Raw genomic sequence first — 21,092 nt, 5'->3', positions numbered from 1 at the left:
TTAGGGTCCATTAGTTTTATTAATGTGTACCTAATAAATTGGTCACTCTGCGGTCATCTTTCAGGATTTGTCCTTTGTGGTCAATCCATAAAACATATTTATTAGTTCAGCAAGTCTCCAGCCTTTCCCTGCATTATTTATTAAGGGAGGAAAAAATCCAGATTTTAAAGATTCATTCAAATGTATTCATTCATTCAAAATTATGCTAGAAGGTAAGGTGGATCAATTTCTTGTTTTGTTTTGTGTTTGGTTTGTTTTTATTTAATTCTGTTATGTAAATACCCATCCACGTGACCACAGTGCAATCAGTAATAAGGGGAATAAAGCAGAGAAATGTGATGATAAAAATAATATATATTTTTTTGCTATTAGTTTTATTTTTTGTTTGGAAAAAAATAAAAATAAAAGTAATAATCAAATTATGTCAACTTTTCAGTAAAACCTTGCAGCAAAATAAGAAAACATTTTTTGGACCCAATAGACACTCAAAATATTGTTTTTTCACCTGCGGACCTGATACAGAATATTTACGGCAACAGCAGAGCAACCATTATATTTTGCCCAAGGTTTTATTTCCACAGGACGCCAAACTACTCCTCGACATGAGCTAATTTGGAATTGAATTACTGGTGTTTTATGCATAGTTTAGAAAGACTTTCTTCATTGTTATCACCATTTTTCCTTCAAGGGTATATGTTCTTAAGAATTCTAAAGACCATATGTGTGTGGCCACAAGGTTTCAATATGTACAAAGCATTATTTCTCAAGTGATCACAAGTGCTGGAAAAATAGCTCATTGCTTTTTCAAAAATGACTCAATATTTATAATAATAATAGAATGAATTTTACAGCTAAAAAAAAAGAAAAAAAAAGTCAATGCTAAGAACATTTCCTAAGCAGTCAATGGAATGACCAACTGTATCCTTATGTAGGGTCTAAGATTGCTGATGATTTGTACTTCAAGGTATTAAAGTTTGTTTGCACATATTTTTTTTTCATACTTTTTTGTCATCCTCTCACAAGAGGTGTTCACATAAATTGGTTGAATGGATTTTCTATTGGCTTCCGCTCGCAATTTTCTCGGCACATCTGTGTCATTTATTCTTTCAAAAAACCAACACTGTTGTTGCTGTTTGTTTGCAAGCTACTCTTCTCGGGCTTTATACTATTCTTTTTTGGTAATATATTATTTATTATGTTTGATGAATATCTACGAGGCGAAGGAATTTGCTAATAAGACAACTAAGAAGTCCTTTAGATTTTTATCAGTATATATGGAAAATATAGTTTGATAAATGACAGTCTTTGGTTTAATCTGTCAGTGGATGAGAGACTGGATTGTTATCAGCCACACAATAGTGATGCTATGCTTGCAACAGGTAGAACAGTAGAGGATTGTGACTGGAGGTCTAGGGTGGAACACACGACTGTCGGGATTTTTTGTTTATTTTTCGCATGTCTTATGTTAAAATGCCCCTTGGTAGAATTTCGCTTCTGCCCCAAATTCAGTATGGCTTTAAATTCACTGCCCAGTATGTGAACTAAAAGGGTAAAGTCATGTCGAACAGCGTAAGGTCATTTGATGTGATTTCAAGGTCTTGAGGGCCGACAGCGTACCATGCCATCCCGCAAAAAGAAAGCTCCAACGCACACCATACGCAGGTGTGAGTGGGAGAATGAGTGGGGCGACAAGAAAAACATTTTTTCCCCATTTTACTTGTTATTCACCTACACTTGGCTCACCGATAACTCTGAACACAGGGTACATAAGAAAGAAAGCTCCCATAAGTCTGTAACACATCTTACTAATTAGGAAGTCAACTGAAATGTTGGATAGGGGTGTATCCAATGCTTAAGAGAGTTAATTACATTTTACAGATAAAACTAAGTTTGGCTCCAGTACCAGAGAGTATGCAGAGGAATCACAAAGGCATTCTCTTGGCAAGAGGAGAGAATCATTGGTTTTCATATTTCCAGAGGATTACCCAATACTTTTGGATGTCCAACCCCTAGATGTCAGATATGTCAGTTTATCTCCGGCCCATCGACCTTGAAACACAGAGCTCCTGTTCTTAAAGTCTCCAATGAAGATGGTGGAGATTATTAAGTATTAGTACTGCAATGCATACAGCAGATTTTTTTAGACAATGAAGAGGACAGTGCCAACTGGATTTGGGTTTTTATAAATATAAGGGTTGGAGGTGGTGGTGGATAGGATGACATCAATCTTAGAATCCTGGTTGAGATTTGCTCGGTAAATATACAATGTAGTCAAGGGAATGTGGTGTTATCTTCCGGCGCAGTTGACCACATTCGAAGGCCTCCAAGTGTAATTTGAGAATCTCGACATTGGGACCAAGCCATAACTCCAAGATGTTTGTAGGGTATCAACCTTTTATCTGCCGTTTGTCGAGGCTGAATTACTGCGATCATTTCATTTCTACATGAAAAAAATATGCAGTCAGCGTTTTGATTGATGACACGTAAGGAAACATTAGTGGGATTGTGGCACGGTTCAGGTCCAGGATTAAGTTTGTTTTGCGCAAACTTTGGGGGTTCTGACTTTGGAAAGGCTGCACTGTTCGTACAATGTGACAATTTGATAACATATTACTTTGATTGCAGCATGAGATGACAAGGCTATAAACCAATAAAAAGTGCAGAAGGACTGACTCAATGTATGCTGTTTGAGTTTATAAGAAGAGGTAAGAGAGGCAATTAAGCCCCTTAAATTGGACTAGAATAAAATAAAACCTGTTTGTGATTACGAAAAATACAGCTCAGTTGGAAATTCTATGCAAACTAAAAAACGATTTCATTTGCTGGGGAGCCACTGAGCTGCTTATATTACTGTACTAGATCTGTAGGTTCGAGCTAGCCATCAGTGGGGGCCGCATACAATAAAAAAACACTTCCCCTCCTTTGTCAGAAGGAGGGCTGCAGTATAAATGGAAATATGATTTTGAATGCCAGATACAACAGAAAAAAATTACATTAGACCATCTGCTATTCTGAATATTACTTCTATGCTTGCATCAAAGGTGGCAAGGAGGCTTGCATTGCATTTCCAACAGTAAGCACGTAACCAGCCCGTCCTTTTTCATTTTTCACTTTCACACATTGACTTGATAGGGTTACTCTTTCAGACAGATTGGTACTAAATTTAAAAGGTGGGTTTCCTGGTATAAAGTGTTTGTTCAAACCTTTATGATTCAAATGCTGCTTTACACTGACCATTTAATGTAAACCGTATGATCTGCCTCCTTGGTGAAGACAGTTGTCAGCCACTACTGAACACATTCACAGCAAGTCCTGCTTGATCACTTGCATGTAAAACAAATACCTCCGGGCAAAATCTTAACTTTTAGCATATGACACAAAAGGCTATCATGGTTAAGATGCACAAAGAAATAAATAGAAAGAATGACATCCAATTTTATGGAACAAATAAAGCCTTTCTTCCCCTGCTGAGACATTCTCCTTCTAAGTCTGGGATGCCAAACTCAATTTTATTCCAAGCCACATCAGCATTGTGGTTATCATAAAGGGTGACTTTCATATTTACATTTTTTTATTTACTTGCCTTCCTATTTGATCACTGTTTTTTGTTTGCTTGTTTGTTTTCTTATAACAATGTATTGTTAAAAAGATCTAAAAGAAAAGTCAAGGCGAAAGGTTGGCTATCAGACATTCTGAAATGCAACAATTACACAATTTGCACAACTGATATTGAAAAAGGATGAGATGGGGGTTGCATTTTGGTACATGTATTTTTTGTACACTGTACCTTCAGCATAAAACTGAAACAATCTTCCAGGTCAGATTTGTCCCTCAGGCTTCGAGTGTGACATAAGAGCTCGAGGCAATCAAAGAGGGAACCTGTGATTAAAAAGTGCGAGACATAAAAAAAAAAAGTACTGTTTAAATATAACATTTATAAATGAACACTGCCTGATATGCAACCTCTTTGAGTGCTCACGTCTGTGCATAGAACTAGTAATTTGGCTGTCAAGGGGAGCACTTTGAATTCCACATGACTGGGGTGAATTGTGGACAGCGAGAGCAAGACTCTTGAGCCATCTCTGAGTGCAGCCCCACGCGGCCAGAATGACCTTTAAGTTTGAATTTCCTTGTGATATTCACACGGTGTGTCTATGGTGAGTGACACAATGAAATGACTGCACCATGTAGCCAATCCAAGACCCAGATAGAAAGACTAAGGGGTTTAAACAAATCCAACATAACCTAATTTCATTTGATGCTTGGTTCCTTCAGATTTTTAAAAGTGACGTCAAAGAAAATAATTATTGACAAGTAAATAGAAACACATTTCGCATTCCAACTGTTGGAATTATATATTTTTCTTTTCAACCAAAACACCACAGACTAAAGCACCTAGAGTTCTCCAGAGCTCTGTGGTATTCTTATTCTTCTGGTCTCCGACCAGAAGTCCGGCAGGAATTCCTAACGAAGGGTTTTGCTGAGCAGGCATGCCCTTTTCAACGCTGCCCAGCTAAACATTCATCTAGTCACACACACACACACACACACACACACACATCTCTCTACCTGGTAACAAGCCAGCACAGCAACCACAGTGTTTGGCAGGTTTTGGGGAACACATTCAGGAAGTTATTTGCTCTAGAGCCTATCATCGAGGGCCCGGAGGGGAAGGCATATTCTATTTGAAGCGCAATTTTATAACTTCCCTTCAATAAAAGATGTGTCCTGGGTTATTGAAATATTTTCTTGACAAGAGAATTTTGTACACCTGAAAGTGTGTGAGTCATTAATTCTAAGGAAGATCAATTGCAGGGGTTGGAGCGCATTACTATTCAGTTTGACTGCCCAGGAAACACACTGATCATGGTCAGAGAATGGCTAGACATTGATTAGTCATTAAGACCTGTGACTTTGTATTTAATCATCAAGGATGAAGAATAGGAAGAAAAAAAAGGTGTCACTTTTCAACTGAAACACCCAAACAGCTGCTCAGCTTGACGTCAAGAAGACAAACATCGCGCACCATTGACATTTCCACATTTATATATAGAGCCTAGCATGCAATAAAACCCACAATAGGGGGACACATATTATGTAGATAATCACAGGGATCTAGTAAATAGCTGAATTCATTTGGTTTACCTCTGCATGAGTGTGTAGGACAGAAAAGAATTGGAAAAAAAAAAAAAGAAAAAAAAAGAGTGCAACAAAAACTATTTCCAAGCTTTAAATTTTCTTTTAAGTCTTCTCTGAAGAGTCAACTCGTTTATTTTATTCATATGTTAAATAAGATATAAATCCAAACAACACAATGATGATTTTTTTTGCTTTGTGTATGTTGCTCAAACATACTCAAAGGAAAAGACCCAAGGATGCGATTTTTGGCGTGGATACTCATATCACTTCCAGGTCAAAAACAGACTTAGCTGGGTTGACCTGTGAGATCGTTATTTTTGAAAAGCAAGATTTGCCGAGCAGCACTGTCATGTACTTTGAACTACACTGAAAGTGTTTGTTTGCTTGTTTGAAAAGCCCCTGTCTCTCCCCTGGCTTTTTCTTACACTTTCTACTCAAACAAAGCAGAATTTCCAAACAATACCTTTAAATTGAAGAAACACTTAATTCCAGGGGGCTAAATAGATAACAAAAAACAGTCAAGAGTTTCAGTCTTTCTTTTACTTTTAGTGGAGTTATAAATAGTTGCTGTGCATATAAGAGTAAGTTTGCGCTTCCTTCGATTAGTACAATGGCATGGAATGGCAAGTTAAGGATATTTCTGTACTGCTGTTCGTATCATTAAGCCGAGACTTTGCCCTCTCACCGTGACATATAGGTTATGGTATCATATATGCGTAGGATGGCTTGTTACTGTCAGTTCCAGTAACACTCATTACAAGCTCTCCATTTAAGAGAAGAAAATGCATATGCACTGACACTGAGTAGGCGGTGCTCCAAAGCCAGGTGCTAAATAAAATGCTAAAGATCAGCAACAAGAACTAGCAGGAAAGATTGTTTTAGGGTAACTGTACTTTGTATTGATGCTAACAAGTGTTACAAGAGACAAGTTTTAGGCAGAATGTCTCAGTATGTTTACATGTGATTTCCGGGTCGAGCGGCTGTAGCTCAGTTGGTAGAACGGGTGTTCCAACAATCTGAAGCCATTAATGAATGAATCAATTAATCAATCAATCAATAAATGACAATTGTTATGTCAATCGTCACAGTCACACTTTGACTCTTCACATTCTGTTTTGATTCTATGATTCTAAGTTAGAATTTTAGTATTGGCCTTTTTTTGTTATGAATATAGTTACTTTTTTGTTGTGTTTTTTTATTGGATTTCCCTGGCGTCTCATCTGTGGTTGTATGTTTTGCTTAATTTTTCCTCCACTGCCTTGTTTGGTGCTCAGAACCATTTCAGTTATTAATTACTGATAGTCTTTGTACATTATGTTGGGTTTGACTTATTGACTTGTTTTCAGTCCTTCCCTTATAAGACCACGTGTTTCACTCCTTATTTATCACTCCCTGCCCTGCCTTCCTGTGCACACAGATTTTTATATTCTGAATTTTGCATTTATATATTTATTTATGTTACATTAAAAAATTTTTTAGTTCCAGCTCCCTCTTAATTCCATTCATTTAGGCATATTTCCTGCCTACACACTTGACGCTGAGTGGACCTATTCTTGTTTCATGTCAAAAGAAACAACTGTGTAAGACAAGCCGACAAGGACAAGGTTTCACTTATCAGATAGAGTATTTATACAATCTGTGGCCAAGTGTCTGCTTTATATACTGTATTTTATTTTGTTTTCAGTTTTTTCCCCCGCTTACCAGTGTTAGTTTTCATTCGATCCTAAAGCACAATATGCTCCTATCTGTATTATTGTGCTACTTAACGGCTCAGTATAAAAAATGGTGGGAGATTGGATGAAGGGACAAAATGTTCACTAAACTGAATTAATGTACATGCAAAGGACAGCCAGAACACCAAGCCTATTGTCTAACAAACAACTCATTTTCAGGGCATCGTGTCTGATACAGACGTGCAAGGCTCTCAACAAGTCTTCTTTCATTTCACTCTTAGATGCTCCGGCAAAACTACTCCATCAACAGTGTGGATGGTTTTGTAAGCCCGGCATTCAAAATCCTGGAATGTTTGGCTTTATTTGTAAATTTCTCAAATAAAAAGAAACGATTGATAGATCTATTTTTAGATTCAAAGCGAAAATTCAGAATTTGGGCCCATTCCGTTATCTTGCTGCACTCTTTTGTGTGGCTGACATCCACAGAAAATGAAATACTGATAAAATTAGAGACACATGGTGAAAATTCACTTCAGGTGGTCAGCAGAGACACGATAAAGACACAGACTGCAGTGAAATGAAACGAAACCTGCATATGGCCTCTTGTTTTTGTCACTGATGAAAATATGGAGAGTGGCAGCAAACCTCGAGGGGACGCAGACAGCCTGCAGTCATGTATCTAAGTGCTGCTGGACAAACCCCATTTCCTCCCTCATGAGAGTCCTCCTTATGACATTCACTACACTGACAGCTGCTGATCAAAATAATGCTTATTTATTATTTATCCCTGTGTACATTTCCAGGAATCGTGAGGGGCGGGGGGCTGGCGATCTCCGCATTTACTGGAAAAACAGGAAGGCATCAACCTAGAATTGTGACATTGAGTTTCTAAGCAACGTGAGCACACGCTGTAATTCAATATTACTTGATTCATATAAAATGGAGAATATTTACAAATTGATAGATGTGACAGGCCAATAGACTGACAGTTGAATACCAAGTTACACCCATGATCATTCATTGCCTTTACCGCTTATCCTGCAGTCAGGGTCGCAGTGGGACTCGAGGCAATCCAAGCTGTCATTGGACGGGAGGCGGGGTTCACCTCAGACCAGTCACCGGTCGATCACAGGGCCACATATGGACGGTTCACTCACTCACTCACATACAGACAGTTCACTCCCTCTTTCACCCATCAGTGCAATTTAGAGTCTTCATTTGACCTTCTGATGGTTTTTGGACTGTAGGAGGAAGCATGAGAATCTGGAGGAACAGTCTGCCCCCCACACACACACACACACACACACACACACACACACACACACACACACACACACACAAAGGGAGAACTGAACACAGAATGGCCCCGGGGATGAATGCTGTTTCTCACTGTCTACAAAGTTGATTGAGAAGAATTTTCAGTTCTCAGGCTCTTCTGCTGTGAGACCACAATCCGAATCGATTCTCTAGGTTTAGGAAGCCAGTCTAAAAACTTCCTTTTTGAATACGTTTTCATTTAAGAGTTGCTCAGGCTTCTTTTCAGCCATTCCTTATACAAATGTTTATACCATTAATGAATAAGCTCAGCACTTCATTGTCCTGTGATTTCACCTCTCCCATATGTATCCTATTCTTTGAGCAACTATTACCCATTTTATTTATCATTATTTCTACATTATTATTTTATCTTGTTCTTGTTATATTTTATTATCCATACTGCTCGTCTTGCACAGGGAAAATGATTATTATTGTTTGTTGCAGTGAGTGGAAATTTGGTGGTAGTGGTGTTACAAGCAGTAGCTGTTGTCATATTATCAGAATGATTAGATTGTCGTCATACTGATTAAGGTTAATTTAGTTTGTGAGATCTTATTAAGACGTTTTTAAGACTTTAAAACTGTGTTGGTGTGGTGCCGTATTTCGAGTTTATTAGCACCTCTTAACACAAACTCTAAAAAGTTCACAAGGTGCAAGTCAGTAAGTCTGCAAGTAAGTTTGGCCTTGGGCAAAACATATTTTTTTCATTTTGACAGTAGATTCTGGGCCAGAGCAATATCAAATGCCCCCCTCTCTCTTATCTCCTTGCAACTACAGTAGACCTCCAGGGATCTAAAATGACAGAAACTATACAGAACTATGTAAAAAAAACAAGTAGTGTTGTAAATTATTAAAATTGCATTGTAGCAGTGTGAGTGTGCAGCAGCAATATATTGTTATAAAAGTTTTACTTTTTCCACAAATAAGAATACTTGAAATTAATCCATACAGCCCCAATGATGAAGACAGTTAAGCATTAAGTCCTTGAAATGTTAACACCAGTCTCTCTTCTACCGGTTTAGTGGAAAGTAGCCACGCAACAAAATTAAGTCAAAACGAATCACTTTTCCTGTTACTAAGGAAACAAGGGGTTTAATTCTACTAACATCTTAAGATGATTGGTTATACCAACAAGTGGCCAATTTTTTTAAAGAATTTTCACTTCCACCATCGTCTACCATTGTTTATGCTGATGAGCCACTGTTTTCCACCAAGTTTAATGTCGGGAGCTAGAGGGATTATTATATCTCATTAAAGTGTAACTAGAAGGAGCTGACTCCATGGAGAATACAACAAAAGGGGAGGTAAAGAGGTAAACTGAGGCTCGATTCAGTAATCACTGAATTCTCTCTCATGGCAAAACACAGAGGACATGTGGTGGTCAAGACAGTCACTATGGGGCTAAGGCAAAATCACATACAGCACAAGACCATCAAACAGCTATAATAATACAGAGTTTGGCTCTGCACTGCTGTTCAAGCTGTCAATCTGCTGTGCAAGGAGCCGTGTTTGTCTAATCCAATGAGAGTTCCCTACTCGAAAGCATATTAATGAGATTTTCACATCTTGTCTCCTCCTGAGGGAGGAGAGCTAAACTGTGAACCCTTGCAAATTAACACATACAGTCTCAATCCTCTGATTTTCCCTTTTGCTGCATTTTGTGTTACAGTGGCTGACCATTAAAAAGTTTTAGAGGAGCCTTCCCCCCCCAAAAAAAAAAATAAATAAAAAAAAACACTGTACAGCAAAAAAGAAACTACTTACCATCAAATCTTTTATGCCTGGAAACAAAAGTGCTTCTCAAGTCATTACTTATTTCATCAATCAGACTCCCAAAGTCATCTTTACTCTGCTGGCCGAACGCATCCTCCATCTCTTGGGAGCAACATGTGTTTCCCTGTGCGCAGACACGAAGATGGTCACCTGAAGACGGAAGAGAAATAGGGGGCATTTATGTATCACAATAGAAAAGATGTGGAACTTTGTTCACTGTTTCGGTTTTAGTAGAAAAATATGGCTATTAAGCAGTAATTCTGTATTGTCATAGTTCCTCAGTGATGAATATCACTTGGTTTAGCCATTTGCAGATGATTCTCTTAAGCACCTAGATATGGATGAAATTCGTCTCTTTTAAATAAGGTAATACCAAATGATGCAACCCTCAAGATAAAGTGTGATTACTTTTTTTTATCTGGACCAATCATTTAATTTGGTATCGTGCAAAGGCTTGCAATGGGCACATAATATGAAAACTATTTATTTTATTTTATCTTTATCTAATTGAGATTAAGCTCTTTTCATGAAAGAAGGAAACTGTCTTTAAAATTGCTGTGGAGATTAAAAAAAAAAAAAAAAAAACCAAAAAAAAAACACAGTATTTGCAGGATCAAACTGTGACGTGTGTGGAGGAGGTCACGCAACACGAGTTTCCGGTGTTTGTATGTCTTAATTTGATCAGTGCTTACCTTTTTGATGAAAATACCCAGAAATTAAAGGACAACATCTCAGCGTTGCTTCAGATTTGGCACTAATTACCAAATCTTATATGCTAAAAAGCTAAACTAAATTAAAACCAAAGTTTATAAAGTATAATTAGAATCACTGCACCAGCTAAGTTCTCCCATACATCTTAATTTATTGCGTGAACATTTGTGTTTGCTTTCCCAAAATGAACACCACATCTGGTTCTCTCTACAATATATGAACTTCAAAGATACACTTGCGACTACGGAAACCCAGGTGAGATTCAGAACAAGTCAAACAGAGAAGAGAGACATCGGCAAAATACCCTTAACGAAGAAAAGCAGTCGAGGAAGGCGCAGAACATTTTGTTCATGTAAACAGAACGTTTTTCCCTTTGTGAAGTGAAGTAAATGATTTGTCATGTGGCAAATTTTTGTGATTATTGATCACTTATCTTGTGGGTGCAGATGAGGTACCGCAGAGACTGGATTTGATGAGACTGGACTTTGGTGACTTCATAGGTTTCCAAACTGATTGTTACACTTTTAACACAGAAAATTGATGTGATGTTGAGAGTGGGAGTGCATAAGCAATGGGGAAAAAAAGAAATGTTAATGTAATTTAGCTGTCTCTTACATAATGTTGATTACTCACAACTAAAATTGACAGATCACCTGTCATTTAATGTTCTAGATGTTGCATATTTAGCTCCAGTCACAGAGTCATTACCCTTTCAGCTGTCATTCCTCCACACTGTCACTAGTCCATTTTCTAAGGACATTTTTCATGTTTTTTCGCCATTTAGTCTCACGATAACATTTATGGAGATTGAATTTTAAAATGGAAAAATAAACATAAAATGTTGAAAAAAAAAATCCCCATGATTCACAATGAAGTCCCAGAAACACTGGATAACCGAGTAGATCCAGAAATCATATCTAGAAAGTCAGCTATTTTGATCTCACACCTCTAGATGTTTATAACAAACAGCAGTGTGGATTGTGAGCACTATTAAATTCAATTTTGAACCCCACAAACAACATAAATGCATGTCATATGGTTGAACTATGGTTGTGTTTTTAAGTTAATATGAAAATCATCCATTACATTGTGAAGGCTCCCTCGTCACCTCTCTGTGCAGTCGCTGCTTCCTCTATGCTGGTATTCATTTAACAAAACTGCACTGAGCTTGGTACCTTAAAAGAAAGTTTTATGCAAGTCGATAATGAATAAAACCAGCTGATGTGGGCTTGGATTACTCTTTGGCTTTTGGAAAATTTCCATGAACCCATGATCCTAACCTCATTGCATGTTTTATTTTTGTTTTCCCAAACTCTTCGAGCAGCACTTTGTCCTAACAATGTGAAAGCAAGACAAAACTCTTGACCATCTAACTATTAAAATGATAACACATAATACAACACTGCATTGGTTTTCATGGGTGTGAGCGAAAAAATATGATACCTGTTTACAATGAAGAGGTAATTACATTAAAACCTTAGCCCACTCACTGCCTCAACCATTCAGTGTGTCCAAAGTGCCTGTGGGGAAAAAATGTTTTTCAACCACAACAAACTAGTTTCACCTAAAAAGGAATTCCTGTTGGCTAAAATTTACACTGGGCGATGATTTGCACTAAATTAAAAAAATAGGGCAAGGAGGAAAAAAAAAAATAGACAAAGGGATGATTCTCCAGTACAGGTTTGTCAAACTCTACCGGCAAGCTGATGACTTGGTTGGAAAAGAGATCAGGGTATATGACTCTTGCCAGTGTCTTATAAAATGTGAAATATATTATAAACTATAAAATGAAATGCTAGAGGACCTTTAATATAGAGATAAACAATGTCTGCATTTTATACCAATATTAAGACACAACCCCAAGTCAATCTGCTGGAGGTGATTGGTCAAATCAAGACTTTGTATTAAATTGTGTCCAAAGACACCTATAAAATCAGTTAACATCATTTTACCATCTACTGCAAATTCCCGATCAACAAAGCAATTCTAATGAAAAGCCTTCAATCACATTCAGAGTAAAACCATCCTTCCACCACCTACACATAAACACTTTATGGAAAAGTTGAACAAAATAGTAAAGATCAAAGACTGACCTGCTACCTGGTGGGTGTTCATCATCACAACTACATCGAATTAACTTTGTTAAAACAGAAGGACAACCTGCTTCAATCCAGAATTTTAATTTGGCTCGATAGCATTTTGGGCCCCACTTATATTAACACAATATGAGACCATATAATTTTCTTCATTATTAAATTCAGCTAATGTTTATAAAATTAAGAAAACAAGGCTCGATGCAATGGACTGTGACAGACATCCAGCTGAAATGATGCCATATGGCACTTATTTTTCCAAGTCAAATTGGTGGGAGAACAGATGATACAACTTATTATCTTGCTTGCTATATAACTGATGGCACTGGGTTAATGAAGTACAACATTGAATTTTCCTCATCATACATTTTAAAAGAGCCATAGATAATGAAGAATCTGCTAAAATTGAGTGCTTCAATTCATGGCCAGAACTTCCATTTCACTGTGAGCATGACAGGGAAAAAAAAACAAAACAAAAACAAACACATGACAAACAGATTCAAACCAACTGTTGATAAAACTATGTAAATGTTTTCACGAAGGACAACTATTGGAATTCCGTCCAACTATGCCCTGAACTGACATGACATGACTACCACAATTTCCTGTAACTGGATTACATTTCACCTTATATCAACAACTATCATGATTCAGCTGTGCCTCTTACACACAAATATATTATAATCTGATTTTTAGTCCCCTAAAGGCACAGTAAAACCAGATTTCAGCCTCCCTCTTCACCTCTTCTGGCCATTGTCTTCACCGAGCCCGAGCCTCCAGTCAGACGGGCGGCTGTGAGCAGATGGCTTTTGTAAAATTCTTCCTTTATGCAACAGTTAGGTGAAGAGCCATACGAACCAAAAACAGCAATAATTATAGAGGGCTGGTAAATGGAGCTGAGAAATTAATTATGATAAAATGTTTCATTTCAGCCCATATACATAATTACTGATCATTTTTCAGCCCTGAAAAACAAGTAATTTAGCCACTTTACTTATAATATCATCAAACACCATCTGCGATAATTCTCACTCTATGCCCTTTGTTGTTACTGCCAGGATAAAAATGCTTATTGTACTGACTAAACCAAACCATACCTTGACTAATCATAAAAAACTATTATTTCTAAACAGGGATTTGTAATGGTGTTAAAAGGCACCACTCTCATTTGGTGGATACACATGTCAGTTCTGCAACCGACTATGCACTTACTGGATTATTGCCTGTCTGTGTTTCACCTGTAGCAGATTGTCTACATACTTTCCTGTGGTAACTGGAAACCCTGCAAAGAGCAACAGTATTTATTGGTACAATTTGGGCCAAAATGGATTTATTCGATAATATGCCTGTGTATTAAATTAGCAATTCTCAACGCAATTATTTCTGCATGATTAAAAAATACACTTTATTCATACTGCTCAGATAGGAGATAAAATCAAGCCATTCGCAGAGCGATCACAAATGGTTAACTGAATTAACTGGAAACGGCAATGACTGCTTTTGATTATGAAATGTACAAAATAAATACAAATTTTTAAGGAGTGCGTGAATCAAATGTTTTGTCAACACTTCTGAAGTTGATGATTAATTGTGTTGTTAGAAAGCATGTACTCTGAGTTTGCTAAGCACTCAGTATGACTTTCTGCAAACGGTAGGCCTGCTGATGCCTCGCGAAGCACTTAGAAATTAAATTGAAAGCGGAGCAGCACAACAGGATGGAGCCAAATGAAGGGGCACCAACTCTGTGACGGTGCATTTGATAGATTGATCCAACAGCCTGTCAACCAAAAAAAAAACAAGCCCGTAGCGTCTATCGAGACATGAATCTTCTCGATGTTTTTCTTTGCATAAATGCAAATCTAATGTAAATCGCTAACCTTTACATGCATTCTCGAATTTGCTATAAACTGTTCAAGGAACCATATACATAGAATGAGAAACAGTCACAGGGGCACCTTACAGATGAGGATGCTAGTACTGATAGCAGGAATTATAATCATGCTTAAACATAACAGTTTAATATTAATATATATATGGGCATTGTATAAATAATTATATGATCTAATATATCCAATGTATGCAAGCATACACTTAATATATATTACCAAAAAGTACAAATAAATCCTACTGTATGAGTAACGTACTTGAGGATGAGTTTTAGATACAGTGAGGATGAAAGTATGTTTGCAGAATACTAATGGTGGTCAGTGGTATTTCTGTTATGAATGTCATGAAAAGACAACTTTTAGATAGACACGCAGATCCTTGAGGTCCTCAAACCTAATGGCCATTACGAGGAGGTGCAATAAGTTCATTTCAAATTTTCATTTCATTCATAGATGTCATTGATCTTTCAATCTTAAAAAAGAAGAAAAAAAGACTAGGTCAGATGCTCCCGGCATGTTCTTTGCTATACATATTTTAAATGTGCCCTTTTTTATCAGATATGTCAAGGAGAGGAGAAAAAAAATCTTGGCACACCAACCCTAATGGGTGCTCCAGCAGTCTCAACAGAGCAAAACATCACTTAAAAATAAGCCTGTCATACATCAACATATGGGAAGGTGCATTCTCAGGACACCACCACTCAGCAAAGTGCTATGCCCTTTAAAGTCAAGGTTAAAACAGCAATGTGGCCTCACAGCATAATCTGTCTGCGTGAGTACATCACACACCAGCAGCAGACAGGATGGAGTCCAAACAACACATCATCTCTACCTAAATCTTATGCACCAATTTGCTCCCCTAGTTTAAATGCTAATTAAAAAAAATATATTGATTTTACTACAGGGGACGTTATATTTTTTTGGCATGTAGCATGAAAGGACTGGAAAAAAAATCAATGAATTTAAGAAGTGCTTGTGCAGCGGAAGCCTAATGGAGTGTATTCCTTTTGGCTCCAGACCTCTGCTGTTGTCCATATACTATTATAAACACTTTTAATTGAACTGTGTGGAAGACCTTAATTCAATACAGAGGGTACCATCCAATACAACTGGAGACAGCTATTTTCAGTGGTACACTTAAATGGACTTACCCACCCACAGCAAATAGCAAGACGTCATTCTTGATATTCTGATTCTGAATAGAAGGCACAACCAAAAGCTAACGCTTTAGATGGTAAATTTCACTCGATTTAAAATAGCATATTGGTAAAAAACTTGTGCCTTAACAGGCACAAAGTGATCGTCCCCAATTTAATGGCAATTAAAAAGACATAGTAAAATACAAATAAGAATGATTTTAAATAAAGTCAACCACATGTCTCTTGCAATGCAGCTGAACAGGTATTTTTTTTCCCAAGATCTAGATATGCGCCATGATAAACTGTATTGTGAGAACTTCACAACTTAAATGTTCCAAATATTAAGCATATTTATATTGACATTAAATTGGCTGAAAAATAGATGATACACTTTTAATGTATTATCTTGCAGGCTATGCAGTGGACTGAAGGCTGTTAATGAAGTACCCGATTCAATTTTCCCAATGACATATTTAAAAGAGCTATCACTTGTATAAGCATTCAACCCTCCATTTCATTTAAATTGGATGCCACTGTGAGCATGACAGCAAAAAATCATATTATAAAAAATAAATATATCAAATTTAAAAAAATTCTAATAAACTGTTGCTCTTTCCACAAAGTACAGCATTTGGAATTCAGTCCAACAATGAGCTCGACTGACAAGACTACCATAATTTCCTGTAACTGGATTACATTTCACCTTATATCAACTATCTTGATTCAACCGCGCCTCTTGCATCACACGCATTATAATCTGATTTTTAGTCCCCTAAAGGCACAGTGAAACCAGATTCCAGCTTCCCTCTTCTTCTCTCAAGATTGTCTTCTAGTGAGTCTGAGCCTCCAGTCAGGAGGGCGTCTGTGAGCAGATGGCTGCTGCAAAATTCTCATATTTTTCCAATAATAGGTGAAGGCCATATGAACAAAAAAATGGAAAAAAATTGAAAAAAAAATGGATGGTTATTAGTAATAGACAGTTTATTGAGTAGGGCTAAGACATACACCTGAAAGCTCAATTATGGAAAAAAAGAAAATCAATTCAGTCACTTAAGATGAATATGATTTTTCAGTCCTGACAGTTTGATGTACCCACTTCATTTGACATATCACCGGACAGTATTGGTGGTTGGTATTCCTTGCTGAGTGATTATTCTGAAGCTCTTTACGCGCACGTGTGTGTGTGTGTGTGTGTGTGTGTGTGTGTGTGTGTGTGTGTGTGTGTGTGTGTGTGTGTGTGTGTGTGTGTGTGTGTGTGCATGCGTGTGTGTATAGTTGACAAATAGTTCCAAGCATAAACAACTGCAGTTTTGTGGAGCCTCAGATTTTAATGACAATCTTAAAAGCCTAAACCAAAGTGCAACTCATCATAACACATTAGTTTTATTGAGAATCAAAAAAAAACACTTGAAAAGTAAACAGTGCTTCTGTGGCTGAAGCCATAACAGCTACAATCTGCCTCCACTTAAAGTGTGTGTGCATGGCAGTAACACTGCTAGTGAAAAGCCATTTTTGGAGACGACCAATATGTTCAAATGGTCTAGCAGACTTTTATAATAGTTGAGGTTTAAAATAGTCATACACATCCATCAAGCAGTAACTTTACCAATACGAAAATGTGTTTGCACAAAATTGCAATCAAAATGGAGGGATGGTTCATCGATACACAAATCTGAGCTTTATGATAATTGAATTTAAACAACCCAGTGAACTGATAGTAAAGATGACATTCAAATGCAGAATATAATGCCGGGTTGGAAAGCTGATAGTTCAGCTCCAAAACAAACGCAGTGATGCACTAGGTAAGCTTAAAGTAGCTAAGCTGACCAATTATTGAGCAATTTTAACCATTCAGCTATGTGGAGTATGACGTGACTCCAAAGGGGATCAACTGAGTAGAGGGAAATAACTAAACCCCAGTCTGTTAGTTAACTCATATATATGTATATATACTGTATAATGCCACAGACGGTTTCCTAAATTCACCAGAAAATCAATGAATAAATAAATCAGCATACACAGAGCAAATAATAGACTGCAGGGAAACAGAAGGAGTTGCATACGTACACAAAGTTATGCAGAAACAACATATTAATTCTGAGACAGTATTTACTACAGATGAACATGAAACACATATTCTGCTGTCTGTTGGCAGACAGAACATTTGAAACAGCTTGTTGGCAAATGATACTCTTTGCCTCGCTATCCTCTCTCCTTCTCTGAAACACAGGCATGAAGAGTTGTCTTCGGCAATGTCACGCAGCTTCAGCATTGATTTAAAAACATTCCCTGTGATTGCGTCTCCTATATTTTTCTGGCGGCTTTGGCACTTGTTTCGTCTTTTTACCAAAAGTTTTTACTACCTTTTATACAGGGGAAAAAAGGGAATACGAATATCGCCTTGGAAATTTGCTTTTGGAAACATTTGTGAAACCAATAGCATTCTTCAAGTAAAAAAAGACTTGGCTCTGATTTGAGAGCCTCTCTTGTTTCTTTGACCAACGGATGTGTGTTGAGCCAAGGTTAATGCAGATTAGGTTTTTTTTCACTAATTGTTATGTGTTAAAGCTGACTTTTGGCTGGGCAAGGACTGCTAAGAAATCGGAGGATGAAACTGCGAGACCTACCCCAGTTGAACCCAGCTGATTAACAAAATCCCTGTCCTCTACTTGTCCAGGACTAACAGGAGGATACGGCTCGGAGTTCTTATCAAGCAATGTCATAGCCCGTGTTTAGCATGCACAGAGGAGCAGATTCTACTCACATTATCATTTTAATGATAGCAAAACAAGTAACCGATTCAATACATACCAATTCCAATGTATCACTTTTAATGATGTACCGGCACCGTGTAAAATGTGAAGTTTTTAATGAGAAAGGTTTATGCATGCACTCAGTGATCTATTAACCTTCATACAAGCTGCCATCATACAGCAATTACGTTGTGTCAGTCTCGTCTGTAATCAAATGTACTGCCAGTCAAATCTGCCGCATTATTGTCGCTGCTAATGAAGCTTTACAGAAATATTCAAATGCCTCTCACTTCATGCAAAAGATGTGCTCACATCCCTATCCTGACATGTCATTTAGACATGATATTTCCTCAGTGTTATTTGGAATGCTCATAACACGTCCATGGGTTTCTCCAGTTTCAAGTTTATCATCCACTGTGGAGGATTCTTCCCTGTAGAGAAGTTAGTGTTGACTTCTTGAAGGAGAAACATTTCATGTGTGACATTAGAAGGCAACATTTATGGACTTTTCAAAGCAGTAGGACAAAGCATAGCTTAGATATATCTTTGCATATTCGTCTATTCTGGTGTTCAAGTTCAAGGTGGAAACATACTTCTCCAGTTATATGATTTATGTTACGTAATTGTTATACAAGAAAAAAACAGGGCCTGTCCTGTTTGGTATTGTCTCAGTGAGAATGAATAGGCTCTCTCCTTATTTCAGTTTGTTTATTACAGTCAGAGATCCGCCAACTACTAGTTTTATGAGTACTGTGAGAGGCAGCCTATGTTTATGTCTACCTGTGTCAAAGGGACTGAATTACAACATTTAGCAATCCAAAAATGCTCTTATGTACATGTTATAGCTCGTGCATATATCATCTTATGAAATTCTAAAATTAAGGTATGTGAGATTTAAGGAAAACATTTGGCACAAACATCTTCTATTTTCCTGATAAACTGCTGTGTGCACTGACGCCTGAGTCAGTAGAGGCTCGCCTGCAGAAAAACATTATCTCAAAAGTTGTTTTTTTTTTTTCAGTTACAATAAGTGGATCTAAATGAGGCCAAATGAATAGCACAACAACAGTGTTCCAAAATACAAAATTTACCTATGATGGTGAAGCGATTCAATCAGCAAATCTTTTATTTTCTGTATTTTTTTCTTTTGATTAAAAAGCTTTACTAATTACAAAAAAAATCATTGTGGATTGTATTGTTCTCCATGTCAATGCATGGTTCAGCCAAAGCTGCAAAAATACAACTTTGTACCCAATCATATTGCTTGCAATGTTACAATGGTCTGCTGATGCATCGTGAATGAAACAAGATAAGTAAAATGACAGCATCGATCTTCAATTTTTCACAGGGTTCCTTTTAAAGAATTATATTGGTAAAGCTACAATAGCAACTTTTTATGGTTATTTGCTACCTGAATTGTCTGTGAAAAGTAGCAAAAATTACGCTCAAATTAGCAATCAATCACAACTTTAATTTTACATCGAGTCAGCTTTAGCATGCTGTTTTTGAATTGCACAATCAGTCAGTACAATGGCTTCGTCGAACACTCTCTCCAATCCACATGAAGACAAAACAGCCAGTATGTCTTTCAAAAACAAATATGCAACATTTCACTCATAAGTCAAGCTTAAGTATCCTGTGCGTACAAGTAAAGTTGGGACTACTTTAAGAGCTATTCTTCAGTGTACCTGGCCATACCCACAGCATATGCTCTGCCATCTGTTGTGTACCGTAGTTTCCCCTGAAAAACATTTTAATGGATTCACACTTGAAGCCACAGTCCGCCAAAGTCCTAATGAGCTCATCATTCCCAGAGTCATGAAGTTTCCTCCTTTTGGACAGTATTTCATCCCTGGAAAAGTAGTCGGATTATATTCTTACATTTCCCATCTAATACAGTACAAGATCTAATCATTCTTTTAAGGTCTGACATGACAAATCAAATACAAGCGTCATTGAAATGTCACCTTCGGAATGTTAAATAGACTGCAAGGATTTCACACATGAAAACCCAAAACTGGAGGTCCGGGTTTCGTCGTAGACCTTCACAGGAAACGTGAAGCCACGGTGAGGAACCTGAAACTCACACCTCTATAAGAAGCCAATGGAAAATGGCGAATAGACAGAAACCAAGGTGTGCTCACTAAACTGAACTCTTGTACACGACTGAATGATTTCTGAATTATATGGCTATGCTTTGTTAATCAACTAATTTATAGATTCATTCATTTATTATATGTATCGTTTATCCTCTGCTTGGGGTTGTGGGGCGGCTGACTTTGTTAACATGAATGTGATTTTGCATCAGTTACAGTTTGCCTCATACGAGGAAATAATGTTTGCCCCAGTAAACACTGTGCTAGTGCATACACAATAGCTGAATAATGCTCTTGATTGTTTGTCGTTATGTTTACAGTGATGCATTTTGACAACTAAAACTATGCAGCAGTGGCATTTTCGAAGTTTCTTCACATTATAACCTTAATTAATTATTCTAGTATGGTTGTCTCTTGGCAGTATTTTCAAAGTGCTACAAGAAAAAATATGACTGAGATTATGAATCTTGATTATATCCCCCCTAAAAAAAAAAAAAAAATCACTTTACTAG

At 37.2% G+C, this 21,092-nt stretch overlaps 1 protein-coding gene across 2 annotated transcripts in view; it reads right to left on the bottom strand.

Moving 5' to 3' along the window:
- LOC147234939 (glypican-6-like) overlaps positions 1 to 21,092 on the bottom strand; it is a 96,730-nt gene that overhangs the window by 62,359 nt on the left and 13,279 nt on the right. For both annotated transcript variants that reach the window (XM_086145641.1, XM_086145642.1), the window contains exon 2: positions 9,894 to 10,052. In XM_086145641.1, coding sequence (XP_086001767.1) covers positions 9,894 to 10,052 — 159 coding nt within the window. The remainder of the gene's footprint in view (positions 1 to 9,893; positions 10,053 to 21,092) is intronic.

This window comes from Fistularia commersonii, chromosome 4 (assembly GCF_037954325.1).
Source record: "Fistularia commersonii isolate RoL2024-O1a breed Wild chromosome 4, RoL_Fcom_v1.0, whole genome shotgun sequence".
In the NCBI taxonomy this organism is placed as follows: domain Eukaryota; kingdom Metazoa; phylum Chordata; class Actinopteri; order Syngnathiformes; family Fistulariidae; genus Fistularia; species Fistularia commersonii.
This window is presented reverse-complemented; position numbering and strand designations above follow the sequence as displayed.